Source organism: Apus apus, chromosome 4 (genome assembly GCF_020740795.1).
Source record: "Apus apus isolate bApuApu2 chromosome 4, bApuApu2.pri.cur, whole genome shotgun sequence".
NCBI classification, from domain to species: domain Eukaryota; kingdom Metazoa; phylum Chordata; class Aves; order Apodiformes; family Apodidae; genus Apus; species Apus apus.
In genome coordinates, this window is record NC_067285.1 from 40,890,548 (window position 1) to 40,913,767 (window position 23,220).

A 23,220-nucleotide genomic window follows, 5' to 3' on the forward strand; every position below is an offset into this window, starting at 1 on the left:
GTTTGCCTGCTCTGGTGCTTCACCTTCTCTCCAGGAACGGCAGCAGGAATTGCAAGAGCCTGGGCCCTCAGCTGTCCTGAGCTGTGTCAGATTCCTGAGCACTAGTGTTTCCAGAAGCAGTGGTGGAGGAAGTCTTTGTAGCTGTGGTGCCATCTCAGAGGAATCATGTGGACACCCCTCCACTGGCAACAGGGCTGTTCCCTTCTCAACCTGCCTTGCAGTTTTCCTGCCAGCCCTGGGGAATGTGGCTCCAGGAGCCTGGTCACAAAGGTTGTTGGGAGTCTTGGGGGAGGGGGATGGGGACTGAAAGACAACAGAAGCATCTGGCTTCACACCCAGTATTACTTGGTGGAAAAGTTTTCCTGCAAGCCAGGACATCCAGAAGAGAAGCTGTCTGGTTCCAGAGAGGGAGGCTGCACCTTGTTTCCACCCCTCCTGGGCAGATGAAGAGCCAGAAGCACCACGAGGGTGGCCACATGCTTGGTACAGCTCCCAGGGCTGACACAGGGATTTCCCTGATGCCAAAGGCTTCCTGCTGAGCATTACACTCTGCAGAAAGCAAAACCCACTCCCAGGTGAAATGTTTCCCCACAGGAACATGCTCCAGTCATGCTCCAGACATGGTGCTCTGAAGTACAAATGTTTTATTGCAGTGTTCCATGATTCTCAGTACCATTCACTTTGTCCCTGGGTGCTACCTGAGTGCAAGCCATGGGAGAAGGAAGAGCTCAAGGATGGGAACTTGACAACACAAGGTGGCTGTGCCCTGTGCTTGTCCTGCCTCTTCCCTGGAGCTGAGTGCAGAGAAGTTTGCTGCTCTCCCTGGAACAACCTGGTGAGGTGAAACTTTGGTCATGAAGGATTGTGAGTTGTTGGCCTGTTCAGGGTGGTGAAGGAGCAGGAATCAGCAGCCTTTCCTGCTGGGCTCCACTTGAAATTCAGGGTTTCTAACAAGATGCCTTTGTACAAACTGCTGTTGAGCTTCTAAGTCAGGTTTTGATATAAGTACTGGTTTATTTCTGATTCTTTTTGTTGCTCATTCTCTTTGGTTTATGTAAGCTTTAATCTGCCTGTTTGTGATCTAAGTATCTTAAAAGAGGCAGTACCTGTAGAATTAGCACAGAGTTGCTGCTGGGTACTGACACAGGGCAGCTCCTCTCCTTGTGTTGTGTTTCAAGGCCTTTCTAACACTGCTGGTTTGTTTCCATGTGATGTAAAAATGGTGATTCAGACACCAGGGAAGCCTTCATTTCCCAGAAGAACTTACTCTTGTTGCTTCAGAAATGTCCTCTTAACATAAATTTGAGGACAGCTGGTTAATACAACTTGTAATGAAGACTTGGGTGTTCCAGTGGCTAAACTTGGGTCAAGAATCTTTGCTGCTTTCTTACTAGTGGCTTAGCTTGAGGAAGTACTTTGAAAGACATGTTTCAGCCTGAGTACCTGCAATTCCCACTGCTGCCAGCAGTCCCTTGGGAGGTAGGCAGTGACACTTCCCTGTTACCTTGGTGTGCAACAGGGATGTTGTTACCTTCTAAAACCTTGTGTTACACAGCTCTTGTACAATTAGGAAATGTTTAAGGATACATTCCTGGAAATAAGTCACATTAAATGGCACCAGAGTCTTGCAAAAAACGTAGCAGGGTCCTTGAGTGAGGCTCATCAGTACCAGCTGGTCTCTCTCCTCACCTCATGCCTGGGTCACAGCTCAGTCATGCATCCCTGCAACAGCTGCCTCAAAGGATTGTACAATTGCAGCTTCTCAAAAATGGGATTACTGCAGCTCTTGGTAGGTTTCCTCCTCTGAGTCAGACTTTTTCTTCCATGTATTCACAGGCTTCCCTCTATCCTTTTTGACAGAAAAGCCACCACAAGTTCTGCAGTTGCAGCAGGTAGCATTTGCAGGAAGAAAACGTCCTGGCTTTATTTCTGACCAGACCACACAAAACACGGTGTGTAGAAGCTCCGCGGTGCCTCCTCACTGTCATTCCCCAGGGATTCGGAGGAGGCAGCAGAGCTCACATGCAGTCCACAACGTTGCTGGATCCTTGTCCCACGTCCCGGATCTGGCTGCTGAGACACGAGCAGACAGCCACACCTGCCCCTGCCCTGCAGTGCGACACGGAGCCCACCAGCTCCCACCTGAAGAAGATGGCAAGAGACAAAAGCAGAGTAAGTTCCGGCCTCGAGCAACTGGGAAGCATTTCTTTTCTGTGCCTGAAAGGCCCCTGTACAGCCCAGCTGTTTGCACAAAACCACTCTCTGCTGGTTTATTCTGACTCTTTCACTGGTAAATTTAGTGTGAACCAGAAGGAAGTACATTCTTATGGAATGAAGGACAATGGGTGGAGGGGAGGAGCTTCATGTTTACAAGAACAGCCCAGGGGCAGATGCAGCTCTCCTGCCTTGCTTATCACTTAATGACTACTCCTGCTGCACACCAATTCTCTTACCTTCTGCTTTCCTTCCACTGCCTTATCAAGCCAGACAAAACCCATGTACATTACCTATTGACCAGGGGGTCGAAGGCTTCCACAGTGTTCAGGTAGGCATTGCCATTATGGCCTCCAACTGCAAAGATCTTCCCCATCAGGGTGGCTATGCCCACACCACCCCTGGGAGTGGTCAGCTCTGCCACGTACTCCCACTTGTTACTGCGGGGGTCAAACCTCTCCACTGAGCTCAGAGGAGAGTTGTCATCAAAGCCACCTGCAAAGAAACCAGCATGTTACCAGTTTTAGCCACTGGTGACACCCAGACTAGTGTTAAAAGGCTGTTCTCCAGCTCCATTTACTCATATGAACTTCACAAGCTCCTAAAAACTCATCTGACATCACCAAGAGTGACAATTTGCTCTACTCAAGTTGCAAGGAGAGGTGTTACTCTTTTTTTTTTTTTTCCCCCCTTCTATTCATCTTACATATGGTTATAATGGAGGTGTTTCTAATTTGGAATAGAAAATAAACCTTGAGACCAGCAAAAGGATGGTCCTAATCTTATGCTGCCTTAAGCAGAACTTGTGGTATTTTCCAATTACAGCATTGCTCAATATTTAATTGGGCAAAAAAAGGCCTCAAGTAACACCACAGGGATGTGTTCCCCTTGCTGGGGCAGCTGTCAGAGGAATGTTTACTTGGGCAGGATAGAGTTAATTTTCTTCCTAGCAGCTTGTATAGTGCTTTGTTTTGGAGTCAGTATGAGAAGAATGTTGGTATTTCAGTTTTGCCAAGGAATGCTTGTGGTCAGTCAAGGACTCTTCAGCTTCCTGTGCTGGGTGAGGAGCTGCACAACAACCTGAGAGGGAGCAGAGCCAGGACAGCTGACCAAAGGGACCCTCCATCCCACAGGATATCCAGTGGGGGGGAGTTGGCTGAGGGGGATCACTGCTGGGGAACTAGCTGGGCCCCAGGCAGTGGTTGGTGAGCAGTTTGGCTGTGTCACATGTTTAGTATATACTATTATGAAAATCATCATCCTGGTTCCCTTAAATTGTATACCTTTTTCATCCTCCCCAGGGCACTGGGAAAGGGAAGGGTGGTGCTCAGTGTTGGCTGGAGGTCAACCCCAGCAAGGCAGAGCTCTGCAGCCACCACTACAGCCCTCCTGGCATCTTCCTCCCTCAGGAAAGCAGGTAAGTGCAAGGTAGAGCAGAACACAGCAGGCCTAGGGCAGCCAGCTGTGGAGTAAGTGTCACCACCATGTGAAAAAGCTGCTGTAGTCTACACTCAGAGCAGAACTGGAGTGCTTAAGTGTGTGAATTTAAGACTCATTTTCCTAGAAGGAAAGTCAAGACTAGTGAGTCTTGAGAGGATTTTCAGTGTACTGTTCTGACCAGTACAGGCCTCCTAGAATGCGGATCAGGAGCTGCTTTGTACCCTAGGCTACCAAGCCCTGGTTGTGCTTGCTTTCTTCTCCTGCCTGAGAACACAAAGCCCAGGTCAGGTCTGCCTGTTCCCTAGTTCCTCCAGCACCAGCAGCCTCTTCCAAAGGCCAGTCCTTGGCAGAGACAGCACTACCAAAAGCCACCTGCCTACTCACCCACAACATACAAGCAGCCATGGAGCTCGCTGACCCCGTTGCCAGCTCTTCTCTGACCCATCTCCTTCACTTCCATCCACTTATCCAGATGGGGATCATATTTCTCCACACTGGAAAGAGATGCTACCCCATCATTGCCACCCACAGCATAGACATGGCTCTGGAAAAGTAGAGAGATTAGTTGTCATGTGTTTAATGGGCTTTTCAGAAGCAATGTTAAAAATATAGGGGGAAAAAATGGTGTATTCATAAGGTCCTAATAATTTTATTTAACGTCAACAACAGGCTTATTTTATCTTCCAATTAAGGAAGTGAAAAAAGTAAGTAGTGTTGCAGATGTTTTGCAAAGTCCACGTGGTGATGGGGGTGAAAGTGCAGGTGCCTTCAGAGCTTTTAAACATAGTGACAAACTTCTGAAAGAGACATGAAGCCTAGTGGTGTTAGAAGGGTCCTAGTACTTGTTCCCAGAACCTGTTGAATCAGAGTGCAGTTCTGTTTGAGGTGAGTGTTCTCCTCAAGGCCCTCCCCTTGTGCTCAGTTCCACAGCCTTTGGATGACTGGAGGTGCTCAGACCCACCACCTGCATCTCATTGATCTTGTGCTCTGCTGTGTAGAAGCAGCTTGAAAAGCAGGTTTGATTCTCAGCTGGCCCTGACTAGGAGGGTAGGGGGGGGGAACAGTCACTTACCATGAGGGCTACAGAGCCAACTCCTCCCCTGGGAGTGTTCATAGGGGCCACCGTGCTCCACCGGTCAGAGTCGATGTCGTATCGTTCCACGTCGCTGAAGCAGGTGTTGTCATCCAGCCCCCCAATGGCATAAATGGGGCCACCCAGGGAGGCCAGAGCAATTCCTCTCCTGAAGAAAAGCATGGGGTCAGTCATAGAATCATGGATTCATTTGGGTTGGAAGGGACCTTCAAGATCATCTAGTTCCAACCCCCCTGCATGGGCAGGGACACCTCCCACCAGCCCAGGCTGCTCCAAGCCCCATCCAACCTGCCCTTCAACACTGCCAGGGATGGGGCAGCCACAGCTTCTCTGGGCAGCCACAGCTTCTCTGGGCAACCTGGGCCAGTGCCTCACCACCCTCACTCAAGAAGTTCCTCCTAATGTCTCACCTCAATCTCCTCTCTTCTAGTTTTAATCCATTGCCCCTTGTCCTCTCCCTTCCTGCCCTTGTCCCAAGCCCCTCCCCAGCTTTCCTGGAGCCCCTTCAGGCACTGGAAGGTGCTCTAAGGTCTCCCTGGAGCCTTCTCTTCTCCAGGCTGAACACCCCAACTCTCCCAGCCTGTCTCCAGAGCAGAGCTGCTCCAGCCCTCTGACCATCTTCATGGCCTCCTCTGGACTCTCTCCAGGAGCTCCATGTCCTTCGTATGCTGGAGGCTCCAGAACTGGTGTGCTGCAGGTGGGGTCTTACCAGAGCAGAGGGGCAAAATCCCCTCCCTGGCCCTGCTGGCCACACTATTTTTGTTGCAGCCCTGAACATGTTTGGTTTCTGGGCTCCAGTGCATGGTGCTGGCTCATGTTGAGTTTCTCATCCACCATCACTCCCAAGTCCTTCTCATCTCAGCAGTTCTCAAGCCATTCTCCACCAAATCTATAATTATGGGATGCCCAGATCCAGGTGCAGGATACTGCACTTGGCCTTGTTGAACTTTCTGAGCTTGACATGGGCCCACCTCAAGCCTGTCAATGTCCCTCTGGATGGTCACCCTTCCCTCCAGTTGTTGACCCCACCACACAGCTTGGTGTCATCAGCAAACCTGATGAGGGTGCACTCAATCCCTCAGTGCAAATTCTTAACAAAAGGGAATTGGAAAAACCCACCAAGTGCAGTGTGACCCAACTGGCACCTGTTTCACACTATGGGGAAAAAAAGGAACAGAAATTTAAGAACTTGACCTCAGCTTTCCCAAGCACTCATGTGTTATTGCTTGATGAGCAGGACTGCTGCAGCTAGAATGTTTTAGACTGCAAAAAGACAAAAGCTGCTGTTTAAAGAAAAGCAGGGGAGCATAGAATACTGTTTTGACTGAATGTCACCTGAGACCCAAATCCTCTACTTCATGCTTGGATATGTAAGATGAGCTTAGTTGTTTGATTTTTCCAATCTTGGTACTGAATTTTACACCTATCTTACTGAAGCTGATGGAGAACCAAAACTTGCTGGTTTTTAACTTTGTTGGTAGAGCTCCTGATGGAATTCAGAGATTATTTTTTGGGGGCTGTTAAATTATTGTATGCATAGTAGCCAGGGGAGGAGAATATAATTTGCCAAGGGTTGTGAGGCCCTGGAACAGCTTGTCCAGGGAAGTAGTGGAGTCAGCATCCCTGGAGACACTTGAAGCTGTGTAGATGTGCTGCTCAGGGCTCTGGCTCAGCAAGGGCCTTGGCAGTGCTGGGTTAAGGGTTGGACTTGATGATCTTAAGGGTCTTTTCCAGGCAAAACAATTCTATGATCCTATATTGAAAGGCAAACCTGTGGCAGATGTTACTATGAAACTCCAGCAAGGTTTAACTGCAGTTTTTTTCCTTTCTGTTACTTTCTATTAAGTCTGTGCTAAAAATCTACCAGATTTTTTCTGTTGAATCTATCAAAATCAGGGTACAATCAGTAAGTATGGTCTAGAGTGTAAGCATTAACTTTCTCCTTCACCTAACAAGACAGGAGGCACATCATTTCACCAAGAACCTTCCTGTCTCACTACACAGAGGGCAGGTTCACCAATCCCAAGGCAAGAGGAAAGGAGGCACCATTTTTCTATAGAGCAGATATTGTGGTAACATCTTGGGCTTATCTTCAATTGCTACAGCAGAGAACACAGACACCACCAATGGTGGCAGGGTTTTTTCTCTACCTAGTGTTCTGACAGCACCTCCATCCATGGGAGGAGTGGGGTGCAGCCAAGGCACAGCAGCCCTGTCATTTACCAAGACACAGAGTAAGAAACATCACAGAAATCTAGGGCTAGTGTTTGCTGAGAATACAGTGGCAGGAGGGAGGAAGAGGAGCAAAAAGCCACTTCCAGAAGTCTGGGTCTTGGGTAGGTCACAGATACAAACAGCTTCAGGACTAGGCTGTGCTCAATGTCTTACTTCTACTTGTACATGATACTTTTAGAAACAACACATGACAAATAGAATGGAGAATTAAGGAGGTTGGCTTAAATGACAGCAGAAACAAAAAGTTACAGATATGTGTCCAGCATAATGGACACATGCTTAAAAGAATCTTAAAATGTCACAAGGCAAGACAAGTCCTCAGTTTGACTACCAGTGTTTTAAGCCTTCTGGCCTCTTGTGGCAAACACACAGGCAGCTGAGGGTTTCCTGGGCTTGAAGGATCTCACTGAATATGTTCTGCTGGCTTGCATCATATTCATGCTCAAAAAAGAGCAAAAACCCCACAGAACCAGTTAATCAGTTTTAAATTCTTTGTTGGGCATAAAAGAAAGGTCCTAGATATCAGAATGTAAGCACAGCTGGAGTAGGAGAGCTCTCTGCTTCAGAAGCCAGCCACAGCACCAAGAAAAACAGATAAGAGGGACAACAGAGCCAAACAAACACAGCCAGTATTACAAGCCAGGGCCTCTCCCTAAAGAGGAGGATTATGCAGTTTTGCACTGAAATACTTCTAGTAAGATACCTGCATCTCTGTGCATGTTTGTGATGTCTGCCAGCGTGTAATGGATATTTGTTTGCTTTATAGACAGTAAAAAAGGGTTTCTGACAGCATAAAATCCCAAAATAGGAGGAAAAAAGTCCTAAAAATGGCACAGGTTGGAAACCCAACTAAAAGCAGAACAAACATGATGTTTTTCAGCAACAACAAGAAATGATACATCACAGACTAGGACTGAAATTTAGGACCATAGGACATGTACCTCTTTGTGTTCATCGATGCCTTCATCATCCACTTGTTTGTGAGAGGATCAAATACTTCCATGCTTCCCAAGTGTTCATTTCCATCATGTCCACCTACTGCATAGACTTTACCTGAAACACATCCACATATTTCAGTACCAAGATTGCTTGGCAGCATTTTTGTTTTCCTTTCTGCAACATCCCTGGCTTATGTGGAGATAAAAAGCTTAAAGGTTAAAGTTTTCACATGTTTCTAATATCAGGCTTTTAATAAGTATACATTTTGTATTTTTATATGCAGTACTCAACCAAAGAAGGTAAAAAATGATCCCTGTTCTGCTGCAGCAACACAAGGTCTGCCACATACAAAGAAAAATGGCATCACGGGTGAGAAGCTGCTCTGGACTGCACAGACCTGGTTTCTGAAGATGTGAGAGCCAAAAATTAAGGCAGGTCTGCTCTTGGGAGAGTTAGGGTCTTAGTGCTGTGCCTGTATTGGTCTAAGTATGAAGGGTATGGGTACTATCAAATTCTGGCTGACTCTGCCATGTAAGGCCATGTTTTCCACATGGATTAAAATAAATCACCTATTAAGACTTGACGCTATAGAATAGTTTGGGTTGGAAGGGACCTTTAAAGGTCACTCAGTCCAGCCTCCTCTGCAGTGAGCAGGGACACTTCCCACCAGCTTAGGTTGCTCAGAGCCCCATCCGACCTGCCCTTGAACATTTCCTGGGCATCTACCATCTCTCTGGACAACCTGTTCCACTGTCTCACCACTCTAATTGTAAAAAAAAATCTTCCTTATAACTAGTCTAAATCTCAGTTTAAAACCATCACCCCTTGTCAGGGGCAACAGGCCCTGCCTAAAAGTCTGTCCCACCTTTCTTATAAGCCTCCTCTAGGTATTGAAAGGCTGCAGGCAGGTCTCCCCAGAGCCTTCTGCAGGTTGAGCAACCCCAGCTCTCTCAGCCTGCAGTCCTGTCTTTTCCAGAAGCATGCTCTCAGATTGTTTCAGAATCAAAAGACCCTTCACCTAGGAAGCTTTACTAAACTGAAGAATATCAGAATATCCAACAGTTAGGCCATTGAAAGACATTTATTTCTAGCAAAAGTACCAATTCCAGCACAAGGAGGAAACAAGTGCCTTTTGAATAGGGTTGCTTGAATAGGATTACTGACCTCCCACAGAGATCACCCCCACGTGCCTTCTCCTGCTGTTCATTTCAGGGCCAAAGAACCAGTTGTTCTTACTGACAGAGTAACATTCAATGCTGCGAAACGGGTCCCCAGATCCACCTCTGCCACCCACACAGAACAGCACACCTGAGGGAGACAAAAGAGGTTTCCAGAACCCTAGCAGGAAGATGGGGGACCAAGTTGCAAAGCAGAGTGAATAGAAAATTATGAAGTCCCAAAGTCCCATTTGTCTTCAAGGGGCACAGTCATTGTTCTGTGTAACTGGATGCTGGATTTTGGCCTTTGCTTGGCAAGCTGCTCTGGCAATTAACTATCTCTTTTGCTCTTGTAAAAACAATGGCTATTTTAAACACACTTTTTGTGATTTTTTTTTTTTTTTTTTGCTTAGGGAGCTAAACAGCTTGTTACATATATCCATGTAAACATCAGGAATTGCAGTCTAATACTCATCACTCACTTGTGGTATAGGTTAGCCAAAGAGTTTAAAAGTTAGCTGAACCTTCTCACACCAGAAGCTAAGTGTCCATTGGTTTTGGTCTAGCTTTAAGTGTACTGCCTCCACATAACAGACTTAACAGTTCTACATTCACTAGAGAGAGAGACAATCAGGATAATTAACACACTGAAGACAGAAAATGACTGCTACAGTTCTGCTAGGGAAACACAGCACATGACCTAATTACCAGCGAGGTACACCGAGGCTTTCCCAATTCTGCATCAAGTCATTAACAACCATTTATGCCAAGCTACCTAACACTGCACACACGTGCCACCTTTTCTCCACACCACTCCCTACTGGATAATCAGACACACATTTAATTACCAGCAGTCTGCTTCCTTGGTGTTGTGCGAATGGAGTACTCAAAGTCTGGCACTGCCCTGCTGCTCAGGTGAAGGTGGTAGTTTCTTGCTTCATCCAGCAAATCCCTACATTTTAGATTCTGCTTGACAATTTCTTCCTTGGCCACAACACCCATTAGGAAACAAATGGGCAAGAGAGGCAGCCGTACCTGACAGAAATGAAGACAGTTGGAGTAACTGGCTGAACTGACTTGAGTCTCACCATTCACAGTGACACACACAGAACAGATGGCAGCTTCTGAGCCAGCTGCCAGCCCCATGCTCTTCCCTGAAGAGAGTGGCTTTCATAGTTGGTTTTGGGATTTATTTTTTTTTTTCCCCCCAGCATAACAGAAATAGAAACAGTTCTTTTGGGTGACAAATGTTTGCTACAACCGTTGGCGTTTCAGCAGCGGTGGAGAATTGTCCCTTGGCTCAGGCTGAGCTGAGGAAGGATTACAAAAAAATCAGTTAAAAAATAGGTTGAGAGCAAATTGTTTCCTTCCCCAAATCCCTCCTGTGGTTCCACAGAAGAGGGCAGGTGAGCGGGCTGAGGAATGGAATGCTCCTTCTGGGTGAGGCTACAGGCAGTCACTGCCCAGAGCAACCCCTGGTGATGGGGCACATCTGGAACAAGGTCAGCCTTGCCAAGACTGCCTTGCAATGTCCTCCTCCTCACAGCCATTTCTTTCAGCAAACCTTCTATTTGTCCTTGGGAGGGAAACAGTGAGGAATATGGAGTACAATCAGGCAGAAAGGTGGGACAGGTGTTAGCAGGAGGGGAAGTAAAACCACCCTCTGACTTCCTAAGTTTTGGAATCAGCACTCTGAAGCAGCTCAGCAGTCATGGTGAAAAAGTCTATCTCTGCTCCTGAGAGCTGCAGGATGGTGCTGTTCTATAGCTGAGTGTCCCTCTCTTCAGGTAAGCAAGTGTCTCTACTTGTTCTTCATTAGCCACTTGCTTTCACTCCCATTTCTTCCTTTACTTTGGTTTGGCTTGGCTTATTTTAGGCTGATTAAGAGCAGCACCATAGCCCTGCTAATCAACTCATGAGGTTAGTGCTGGGGGAAGAACTCAAGGCTAACAAATTCAGAACCTCATTATAACAGTTTAACTTGTAAGGCTGATTATGTGGACAAGAAATATTAAGAAGCCCCGTCCTGGTCTTCTAAATCAACTAAAGGCTCCATACACTCCTGCAAATAACTCTTATTTACAGGAAGGAGTCCACTTTTTTCATTGCTTTGTTCTAGACTCGGGTGTCCATGAATAGAATAAAGCTGTTAACCTGCTAACTCAACTGGATAAACATCCAATTTATTTTTTAAATCTCAAATAATACTGTTTGTACCAATAACCTCATGATAGTCTATGTGAAACAGGAGGTTTTTGGAAGACAGAGTTGTCATCTTTTACCAGGAAATGTGAAAAATGAGGCACGCAGACAATGACAGCAGCAGGTTAGTGGGCCTCTCATTACTCACATGACACAAGTATTGGCAGTTCTGCCAAATGCAAAATACTCAAGTTGGAGTTCAGTGACAACTGAAACAGCCCAGTTGATCCTACCTGCTAAGATGCATGGGATGTTTTGCAGTGCATGGCATGCTCCCCCCTCCTCCCCTAGCACAGGTTAGCCATACCTGGCTCAAGTACTGTATTTTAAACTCCCACAACCAGCACAGATGGAGCTAGAATAACTGAAGTCCCTAACACTGTGGCAGGAGGAGGTCCAGTGGGTGTTCAAAGAAGTTCAGCTTGTCCAGCTGAGAGACTTCTTGACAGCTGTGTTTATTTCAGAAGCAGTGGACTTGCTTCAAGCCTAGACAATTAAACTGCAAACTCCTTTCAGATCCTACAGATATGACTAGCAGTGCTTGTCTAGTGAGCATTCAAGGGTCAAGCTTAGGTTTCCTAGCCTGCTTGCTGGGCTAACACATAGAATCATTGAATGGTTTTGGACAGCTTGCTCTTCTGTTAATTAAATACACTGAATATTCTACATGTAGCACGACTTGATATGACATCTCCATTACTAAGTAGCCATCTTCATGGCTACTTTCCTAGTCATGTGAAAAACCTTTGCTCTCCTTTCTTACATACAAATACCAGTGAGGGAAGTGAGCATTCCAGGCTGCAGTTACACCAAACCAAAGGAAGTGATGGTTTTATGTTCTCCAATCTGTGTAAATCTAAGAAGTCTGTGTTCTAACACAGGTCCACCTTTCTGCTGGCTCCCCAGCCACCAGTGAATACAGAAACTGGAGAAGACTACTCCTTCCTGGTGCTGGAGATCTAACTTGCCTCCCCTGACAGCTCACAACTGAGAACACCAGGTGAGGCACCGACTGCTGAGACACCTTGAGCTCCTCCCAACTGGGTTATCCAACTAAAGCAGCCCGGGGTGGGGGGGGGCTCGCTCTGCCCTACCTGTGCCAGTATTTCATACAGCCACGTGGCGTGATGCTGCGGGTTGGCCAGCAGCCACTTGATGGCAGCGTTGTAAACTTGCTTTTCGTTCTCAATATTCAGGTCGCTGGAGGACAGGAGCTTATGGAGGTGCTGGGGGGACACGCTGACAAAGTCCTCACACTCCACCACCTCGGCGAAGTGTTCGCAGGCGTACTGGTCAGCCATGGCCATCAGGTCGATGCGGTTGTGGCTCTCTGCAAACGCCCTGACTGCCAGGCAGTTGGAGGGATGGAAGTGCAGCTTCATGTATTCACAGCACGCCTTGGCCACCAGTTCCACCTGGAGAATGCAAGCAGCATACAGGAGAGGCTGGACGTTGTCCACCGTCAGAGTGAGGCGGGAGGAGTACACGAACTTCACCAGGTCCTCGATCGCGTCGCCGTCGAAGTCCCTGATCTCGATCAAGGTCTGCTTGGCTTCAGCCATCTCTGACAGAAACATGGCTCTGAAGTAAGGGATGACACAGGCCAGCACCAGTTTGTGGCAGGAGATAAGCTTCGAACCAACCTGGAAAAATAAAATAAAGAAAAAGAAGCAAAACCCCCAAGTTTTCACTGGAATGTCATCTGCAGCTAGGAAAGGAGGGGCAGTTGAGCTACCATAAGAATTCTGAACCTGATCTGCACTGAGTTACTGAATTTTGTTCCAACAAACTAACTCCATTTGCCCTGTACTTCTGACTTTAGATCAATGCATCCCAAGTTGTCACCTTGGCCTCCAAAGTAGGGCAAGGCCTTAAGGTAAGGAAGTAATAGCACTGATGCACTAAACGTGCTTTTCTTTAACAGCCATATCCTAGTTTTTATATGAAACATCCTTAGGAACCTTCTAGGTGCACCTTGGAGACAGGAGGAGACTAGTAGGCTTGTCTGGTTTATGTGTATTTAGATGCTTTAAGCAGAGGTGAATTCTAAAGTGACATTATTAGACTGCTTAATTTAAAACCTCTGAGCTTTCACTACTGCTGAGGAGTTGATAATGCTGTTTGCAGAAGCAAAATAATGTAAAGCCACAGTAATAACAGCTCTTACAGGGATTATTAAAAGTATTCAAGAGTTTTAGAAGCTGTTTTGCCACAAAAAATACCCTACTCCCCATGACATCAGAGCTCCCTTCCAGCTACTGTCACATATATACAATCATATTCTGAGAGCCAAGAGCTAGATCCATAATTGTTCTGCCAGCAGCAATGCCCAAGTTCCTCACCACCAGAAGTCATGCACAAAAGCAGAAAGTTCAGCTAGAGCAAATGATTCTTAAAACATGAGAAATGCATGAGCACTACAGAAACTAAAAGCAAGCCCTCCAGAAAATTCTAGTTCAAGGTACAGGGACCAGTTACTTGGAAACACTTATTTAGGAAGCCTTCAAGTAAGATGTCCACAGGGTTGCTCTAGCCTCCAGAGATTACATTCTCCACCTGAGGACTGGAAACCAAGGCAGGCAATCTAATAGTCTTACATAACCACTGTAGCTCCACACACATATTACAAATGAACAGTTGTAGAAGCCTGCAGACACATTAAGTGTATTTTCTAAGACAAGCTTCCCTAGCAGGAGTATGTGTTTAACTTGAGCTCTGCCTTTTCTGCAGGGGTGGGTGGAAAGGGCAAAAAGAGAGGATTAAATCAAGAGAAGAGGATGGTTGTTCAGAGTTCTGAAAAGAACCTTCTTCCCCAAAACTTCTTTTAAAATGACAGATGCAAAAAGACATGATGATGATCTCTCTCAGGCAAGGTCTGTTTCGTGGCTCTCGTGCTGTATGGAGCAGCTTCAGTATTGTCCTTCAGTGTCCTACAAGCATCAAGTCACCTGTTGGGTGCCATCTGCTGCTGCATCTAGTGCCTCCTTGGCACAAGGCCGAGTGCAAGGTCCTACATGAACTGGGACAATGCCAAGCACAAACACAGGTTGGGTGGAGAATGGACTGAGAAAGAGCCCTGAGGAGAAGGACCTGGGAGTGCTGGTTGAGAAACTAAACGTGAGCTGGCAACATGCACTGGAGTCCAAAAATCAACTGTGTCCTAGGCTGCATCAAGAGCAGCTGGGATTTAGATTACAAATGAAAGAGGAGAAATTCTTCACAGTGAGGGTGGTGAGACACTGGAACAGGTTTCCCAGAGATGTTGTGGCTGCCCCATCCCTGGAAGTGTTGAAGGGCAGGTTGGATGGGGCTTGGAGCAGCCTGGTCTGGTGGGAGGTGTCCCTGCCCATGCAGGGGGGATGGAACTAGAGGATCTTTAAGGTCCCTGCCAGCACAAATCACACTTTGATTCTGATTCCTCAGTGCCTGGTGACAGGCAACTTAGTATCTCCTGTGTAGAACAGAAAAATGTTCTTTCTTCTTCTACTCCTGATGTCCAGGGTGGAAAGGAGAAAAACCTCTTCCCCTCAGAGATTTCCTTATCTCCCAAGCATTTCAGAAAGATGAGATGCCTTCTGAGGGGGCACCAGGGACACACATCTGTGGAAGATTTTTCCCTGTTAATATCTAATAGTAAAAGTGGTAGGCAAACCATTTCTCCTAAAGGCATATGTCATTTGTTCTTGGTATAGGAGCCACACTTAGTTATTTAAGAAAAAGAGATTATCTGGCACTACTAACATGTCTAGCTAAGACATACTTGGTATTTGCAGGTGCTGACAACCAGTGCTGCTAGCTATGAATTGGTTGTCATCAGGATGTAAGTAATATACAAAGACTGCAGTAAAGCAATGCTATGCCAGAAACATAAAACTGGTTTCCTCCTCCTTTACTCTTTGAACATAGTTGTCTGGGTTTGTTTTTTTTTTACTTTCTTTGAGAATGCTGGAGGTTAGATTTGTTCCAGAAATCCTGTTTGCCATGGAAGATCTAGCAGAGCAATAAAGAATGCAAGAATAGAAATAAAATTGAGCATTAAAGTGAGTACAAAAAGGCTACAAGAAGCTGAAACTGCACAGTAAGGCACTGATCAGCTGTGGGAGCTTGCTTAGAAAGCAAGGTAGGTGAGGTGAAAGTCATGCACTTCTTCTTTTGGACTGTCAATATCTTAAGTGTTTCCATTTAAGTTCTAAACTTCCTGAATATGAAAAAAACCCAACCCATAAGCTTATCTAGAGGTGCCTCAGATGCACCAGGTATTCTGTGGCTTCCATGCCCCTGCCCAAAATCACAGCCACCTTCAGCAGCCTTGTTCATAGCTGAACTTTCAGACTGGTAAACACAATGAATGTGTGACTATCACCTTCAGTGTAACATCACAGAGCTCTCCAGCTTCAAAGAAGCGAAGAAGAGAGCTATGAAAATCCTTCCAAGCCTCATTTGCTTCAAATACAAAGCTGTCATCTTCACCATCACTGTTGGAAGACCTGGGCTGCTGCTGCTGTGGCTGCCGCCTTTTTCCCTTTACCAGATGTTGTTTTGCCTGCTCTGGAACCATGGATTCTGAAGCCATTGGCTCTTTTCTTCTTTCAGTGTGTGAATAGTCAAAAACTTCTGGCGCGACAAAATCCAGTCCATCAGGAGTGAAGGCCTAAAGTGCAGTTAAATTCTGCTTATCTTCCTGTTTCAAAAACCAAACAAACAAAGACAAAACACAAAACAGCAGATGAGACATTAGGTACTGCCAGTATCTGAGACTGATGACATGTTATAAATCACAGAATCACAGACTGGTTTGGGTTGGAAGGGACCTTAAAGATCATCCAGATCCAACCCCCTACATGGGCAGGGACACCTCCCACCAGCCCAGGTTGCTCCAAGCCCCATCCAACCTGCCCTTCAACACTGCCAGGGATGGGGCAGCCTTGTACATTTAAGCAAAATATAAAAAGCTTTTACAGAACTAGAGACCAAGAATTTACACTTACAGAAAGACCTTGTAATGAAAATAATTTCCTTTTATCTAGCAAACTTCTAAATCCAACAGATTGATATTTAAAGCATGAACATGAGTGTTTATTACACATAAGTTTGCTCCTGCTAGCTTTTATTTTAGACTGTGTTCACCCAGCTTAGCTGCAGATATTTAAGGTGTCTAAGATTTATACAGCTTGGCTCAAAGGAATTGTAGCTGTACAGACATCCCAGCTTTCCCAGGGCTGAAAGATGAATCCTGGATACCAGGGACAATGGGGAGAAGGGTTTTTCTGCTTCTGTCAGTCAAATATTTTACTCTTCCTTTTACTGTGGGATTCAGTTAGGTCAAGCTTGAAGTCCACCTTTTTAGTTGCAACTAGAAGTTGTGCAACAGGGAAAGAGCAATATTTTTTTTCCAGCCCAGTAGTGCATTGCAAGTTTCAGCTCTGTGTTTCTAAAAGGTGTTAAAGCCAACTCAGTGAGATTTCCACTGTGAATCCACATGCTCTGAGATTACGAAGCACACAAGATAAAATGGAACACTGCTTGAAAGAACGGAGCTACTGATTCAGCAGGCAAACTGCAGTTCTGTCAGATTTTGGCAAGGGAAGCAAATGAGTTTGTAAGGTGTTAAGACAAAGTCACTGAAGAGCATATTTATCATAGAATCACAGAATGGTTTGGGTTGGAAGGGACCCTAAAGGTCATCTAGTTCCAGTACGGGCAGGGACACCTCCCACTAGGCCGTCTGTATCTGATGCTTATACAAAGGTCTTGGAGGTGCTGAGCTCTCATTTGGAAGAAGTCGAGTGCATATTTGGATTTATTAGTTTAGGACAAACTTAAGAGTACACACTTGATATTGTAGGGGAAGAAAGGAGAAACAGCCACAGACAGAAGCACATGTACCAGGCTGCCCCACCCCTGGAAGTGTTGAAGGGCAGGTTGGATGGGGTTGGAGCAACCTGGGCTGGTGGGAGGTGTCTCTGCCCATGCAGGGGGGTTGGATCTAGATGATCTTGAAGGTCCCTTCCAACCCAAACCACTCTGTGATTCTGTGAAGGGAGATCCCAGTATGGCAATATCAAACCAGTGTATGGGAACACAAGAGCAAGTCAGTTACTGCTCCTCAGAAAAAAAGAAGTTTCTGTGACACATTAAAAATTAACATGTTTAATATAACTTTAAGAAAATATTCAGATAGAAGTAGTATGACACACTTTCATTTTGATGAGACTCTGTGACAGATAATGTCTTAGATAAGATTTTTATTCTTCCCCCAAGTCATCAATTCAGGAGCATCTAGTTTCTGTGAGACATCTCAAGCAGCCAAATCTTTTTAGATACCTATCCACAAATCCTCATCTTACAGTTTTCAAATGAATCATCATCTGCTAGGGAAAGTACCAGCTGTAGCCATAAGACAGCTGTAAAGCTCACTCTGAAGGAGGGCCAGGCCACTGTACAGATCCAGAAACAGCCCTGTTATGAATTATATTGTTTATTTGAAAAAAAACCAAAACAACCCACAAGGATTTTCACAATTGGAGCCACTCCTATAGTTAACTACTGTGAAGAATCCATCTTTATCAACAGGGTGCACTACTACAGTTATATACAAAGTAATATTACAGAGGTAAAACACAGTATTAAGATAATGTACTGAAGTGTGTGATACAACCTATCATGACCCAGACAGAGGGAGAGGACAGATGTTTCATTTGTAGCTAATACTGGTTTGGGCTGATCTGAATGCTTAGTTCTAGGCCTTGACTGTTCTCAGATTGTAGATGGAACAGAAATGAGTTTTAGTAGCGCTCAAATCAAGATACTAAACTCTGGAAACCAGAAAGTCACACAGAAGCCATGAAGGTCAGGACAGTTCAACTCCAAACCTACTCCTTCCCAGTCAAAGTGGAATGGTTAATATTTTGGTCACTGCACAGCCTTAAAGGGGGAGCATATGAAAAGCCCAAGAATGTGAAGTTATGTTTTCACTTCCTGAATTATACAGAAGTTCACTAGCTTAAGAACCACTAGCTAGGAGGACTGATCAGCATTCAGGTTAGTGTGCATAATGCTTTGTTAGTTATGCAAAAAGAACCCAAAACTGAGTGAGAAGAGCCATTTACAGATTTGCTCCCCAAATCAACAATAACGCAACAAGAACATCCAGCTCCTTGAGACTGGCTTAGTACTAGTGAACGCTGCAGACTTACACAAGGACACACAGTCTTTCCTCTGTAGAACAAAGAGTTCTACAACTAAGAGTGTAGGTGAACACCACAGAAAGTGACTGACTCTAAGGAAACTAAAGGAATTGGCTCATTCATAACATCTATTATTCCTTGTAGACAGCTGCTCGACACTTTCCACCACGGAATAACTGTCTGACTGAATAAAACAAACCAGATGTTTGTTTATAGCTCAACATTGTTTGCTGAGAGCAAGTCAGCAATTTTCTTGTTCAAGGTAAATATTTAGAAACATTGATGATGTCTGCTGTTCCCAGAGTGCAGCTGGGAGCTGGAATTCCAGGCTCCAGAGCTGCTATTCTGGTCCTCAGGCAAGGGGTTAAGGATCCCCTCCTAGCTCTTCCTCACTATCAAACTTAGCAAATCAAGCAGGGATGGGAGGTCAGAGCACAAGCACCTTCTATCTGCTGCACTTTGGATACCAGTAACATCCTAAAGTGAAGTGATTTTGATTCAGACATGCCAGCTAAATCTGAAACTGAATTAAGTGTAAAATTCCTCAAGTCATGTAGAATATTTATTTCAGCAGAGGTAAAATACCTCAAATAATTTTGAAACAAAAAGAAATGGAAGGCATTAGACAGTAGCAGGACATGAATGAAAATCACTGTCATGAAGTTAAATCCCAGGAATCCTGGCTGACAAGCCAACATAGATGTTGGAGTACATGACATCCTCCCCTATCAGGTACCATGGGAGACAGTGCCCCAGAAAGAGAGGATTGCCCTTGTTCTTCCACACATGGGAGGAAGACACTTCAGTGCTACAGAACAGAAACAAAAACTCCCACTGTAACTCCAACTAGGCAGTGTTCAGAAGAGAGGTCTTCCAAACCCCATAAATCCAACACTTGTTATTTATGAGCAGTGGCACTGAATTTGGAAAAAAGCAGGCACGAGTCTGGCAGAAATCAAGATACAGGTCAGGTGAAGCTTCACTAACAACCCTGTGTGGAATCTAGTTGCCCACCCCCGAGATGAACAAAAGCCACCTCATCATCTGTGCAGAGGAGGGCAGTGATCCTCCCTCTGAAAACAAAAGTGAACTGAAGGAGACAAGAAATTTGCCTCCTGGAAATGCAGAGTGTGTAGGAGCCCTGTGAGCAGTGAGGTTCTGCACGTGACCTGAGTGCAAACAGACTGCAGGCATATAAATATGTACAGGTGTGCATGTGTGGCTCTGTAAAACTAAGCTGTCTAACACAGAGCCTGATGATGACAGAGCAGGTGATCATCTGGTGCTGCTGACCACAAGATTAGATAAGGATATGCAGTGACAAGTTCTTCTCCACTTTAATCTAGCTAACAGAACAAGTCTAGCTGTTGCCCTGTGCTGCACGAAGAAAACTTGAACATTTGAAAAGAGGGCAGCTGGCAGAGCTAAGGAAGAGACAGAGGGAGAGAAGTGAGAGAGGCAGGAAGCAGCTGCAGTGCAAACTGCAGCCAAGCAGCAGCTTTGGTAGGAACTGCACCAAGCAGATGTTGGCTGTTCAGTCTGGTTACAGCTGCACCACCAAGAAGGAACACAGGGGGCGAGGAGAGGGGGGGACTGACAGACAAAATAGTGGGGGAAAACCTCAGTGCTCTCCCCTTCTCCATCCACCAGTGCCATCAGGAGTTATAGAAACCGAGGCAAAACTGCTCAGATGCTCATACTAATTAGGTCAAATCAAGGTTTGAAAACAGGGGAAAAGTTCAAGTTAAACACTATTACAAGTCTTAGCCTACTGTGATTTTCAGCAGAAAGTTAATTTAACAAGCAAAAAAAAAACAATAAACCCCCACAAACAGAAACCACACATCTAACTGGTTTAGCTTGTTTCAAACCACAAGGCTTCCTTGTGTAGAAATCCATAAAAAATGTCTTAAGACTAAGACAAAATTTCTAGATCCTTTCAGTACTTCAAAGGTTCTTTGTAGCAAAAGCTCCCATTTTTTATGGTTTTGTGTTACTTGTCATACAGGTATTTCAGAAAAGAGTGAAATGAGTACAGTTGGCACCATCTTTCATCTGCTCCTATAACCAAAGCCTCATTTGTGCCATAAACATGCTCACCATGAACGAGGACTGCTTGCAAAAATGCAACAGAAAAAGGACAGAAAAGGTGTTTTGTCGAGCACGAAAAGCACAGTCAGATAAAATCTCACTTTGAAAATAATTCTGCCTGGCAATCCCTTAATCCTGTTTTGAGACAGCTTCTTCTCTGCTTCCTTTGATCCAATATATGAATATGCTCTAAGTTCTACTGAGGCTTAATTGCAGCTTCCATCAAACCTCAGAAAAGCCAGCTGTCTTCTGGGCTTTATGGGATGACAGGTCGGTTGACTATTTTGCATCACCCAAACCAACCAACCAACCTACTATGCCATGAGGTGCTTATGCTGGATTCACTTTTGCTCCAGAACAACCACCAAAACCCACAAGAAGCCCCAGAATGGCAAAGGAGGGCTCTGCTTTGCAGCTACAGGTGTACTTAGGAAGGGATTGACTTATGCAAGGTAACTTTGGGAAAAGAAGAAAGCGAAAGAAAAAACACTGCACATCAGTGCAAATCTTGGGAGTGTAGTGAAGTGTTGATTGATATGTAATAAAAATGTTAACTTTACATTTGTAGGAACACAGAACATAGGTGCTTACCAAGCAGAGGCACTAATTGCTTTCTCTGATGGACCTGACGATATAGAACATTAGTTTTGTGGTCTTCACAGCAGCGTTTAGTCCAGCCCTATGTGGAAGTATAAAGGGAAAGCAAAATAATTTCTAAGTCATTTGCCAGCTGCCTTTTATCCTGGCCATGTAAGTCAAGGCATGGTACCCAGCAGAGCATCCCAGAGCTGTAGCCAAACATCATTTCCCACACACCCACCAGGCCCACCTTCTCAGAGCTCTCTGCCTTAGCTGCCAACAATCACCATCATATTCTCTCATCTAGAGATCCACTGAGGCTTCAGCCTCATGCTTCACTCACAAGTCAAACAGTTCAAACCACACAGCAATCTCATCTTCCTTTTGTTCCAAGAGCTGCAAGGCTCCTTCAAAAATCTGTTAGAAATCAAGAGGGGGCAGAGGTAATACAAAATAAAACAACCCAAGAAGCCGTAATGCAGGAAATTATTATTACAAAATCTGTTTGGTGAAGCCTGCTGGGGAAGAACAAAGACAGTGGCTAGGATGGTACTGTGCTGCTTTGCATCAAACTGCTGGCAGGAATGACACGACGACTGCATCCTCTGGTGACCACACTGATTAAACAAGCTTCTGCAAAGAAAACTGGATGCCAGGCTACTGACACCTCAGTAACGATTTATAAATAAACCAAGTCACGAGTACATCACTAATAACATGCTCCACAGAAACTAGAGGTACAACTTGGCACGTTCCAAAGCGGACACACTTCTTACACAGCACAAGAACTCACACAGAAATTATAAAGGAATAGGCCCAAACTAAGTGAAAAAACTTCCAACCAAATTTTTTTAAGGCATATGACTGAATCTTTTGCAGCTTAACCTCTGTTACAGGCAATCAAAGCCACATGTGACACACCTGTAGTGGCCTCACCTTGTTAACATCGCGGGGAGCTGCTTCCCCTGCTGTGGTACTTTCCTATAGTCCCTCAGGTGTGAATTGTTTCATTATATTTCCAGAGGCCTTTCTTTGCAACAGGCCCAGAAAGTCGAGTTTTTGTAACTTTCACTCCTGCAGACAACGCAGGAACGAGCAGCCAAAGGAGGAACTAGGAGGCCCTGTCTGCTTGGAGAGCTAACTGCACACTTAATAAATAGAAGCTTAATAGATAAAAGCTTAACTGCTGCTTCCCAGCAGCTAGCTAAGCAACTGGCTTGAGTGGGGATGGGGAAGTGGAACCTGTCAAAGCAGCAGGAAGCGCAAGAAGGCCGTAACAAGAGCTGGTGGGGCTGTGGCAGCTGTAATTCTGAGGTCTCTGAGAAGGAAGGAGAGGGCAGGGACTCGGGAGGGCTCTCCCCAGCAGCAACGGGTCACTTCTTGCTGCTGCTGAACACAAGAAATAGCGGGTCTGGGGTAAGTGAAGCGGTTCTACCCACTCCCCACCAGCGGTGAGCTGCCCAGGACACTGGTTTCTGGGGCCGGGGATGACACGCGGGGGCCCGGGCAGCGCGTCCCCCCGCGGCCCCAGCCCGCGGACCCGCACCCGTTCCGGCTCCACCGGCCGGGACCCCCCGCTCGGCCCGGGTCTCTGAAGCCCGGGCCGGGCGTAACAACCGACGACATAACGGCAGCCGGGCCCACCGGGCGCCTGTCGGGAGCGGGGTCCCGGCTCTCCCGCTCCGGGCGCCTGCGGGGAGAAGGGACGCGAGGAGAACAACAAACCCCCCCCCCAACCCGGCCTCCGGCGCCGCAACCCCCCGTCACACGCGAGGGGAGGGGAGGGGAAGGCGGCCCCGCCGGCGGGGAAGGGACAGACCCGGTTTCCTCCCGCCCCGCCGCCCGCCCCGCTCACCTGCGCGGCCGCCGCGGAGCCGGGAGGGCGGGAGGCGCCCGGGGCGGGGCGGGAGGCGGGGGCGGCGGGGTCTGCCGGCTCCTTCCTGCCCGCCCCTTCTTGCCCTGCCAGCCCCTTCCTGCCGGCCCTGCCAGCCCCTGCCCGCCCCTTCCTGCCCGCCCCTGCCCGCTCTGCCAGCCCCTTCCTGCCAGCCCTGCCAGCCCCTGCCGGCCCCGGCGGAAAGGAAGG

General features: G+C 46.4%; 1 protein-coding gene across 6 annotated transcripts; it reads right to left on the reverse strand.

Moving 5' to 3' along the window:
• Nucleotides 1–629: 629 nt before the first annotated feature.
• KLHL8 (kelch like family member 8) lies at nucleotides 630–23,096 on the reverse strand. 6 transcript variants are annotated; one of them, XM_051618793.1, is made up of 12 exons: nucleotides 22,993–23,056; nucleotides 21,388–21,554; nucleotides 21,150–21,237; nucleotides 15,644–15,961; nucleotides 12,375–12,923; nucleotides 9,927–10,113; nucleotides 9,086–9,229; nucleotides 7,924–8,035; nucleotides 4,727–4,895; nucleotides 4,039–4,198; nucleotides 2,508–2,709; nucleotides 630–2,142 (listed from the first exon to the last, which is right to left on the reverse strand). In XM_051618793.1, exons 4-12 carry the CDS (start codon nucleotides 15,851–15,853, stop codon nucleotides 2,019–2,021), a joined length of 1,857 nt encoding a protein of 618 aa, XP_051474753.1. In that variant the 5' UTR covers nucleotides 15,854–15,961; nucleotides 21,150–21,237; nucleotides 21,388–21,554; nucleotides 22,993–23,056; the 3' UTR covers nucleotides 630–2,018. The 6 variants fall into 6 exon arrangements, with proteins under 6 accessions (XP_051474753.1, XP_051474752.1, XP_051474751.1 ...); XM_051618792.1 differs by lacking the exon at nucleotides 22,993–23,056 and adding an exon at nucleotides 22,074–22,696; XM_051618791.1 differs by lacking the exon at nucleotides 21,388–21,554 and having other exon boundaries at nucleotides 22,993–23,096.
• Between the last annotated feature and the right edge of the window lie 124 nt (nucleotides 23,097–23,220).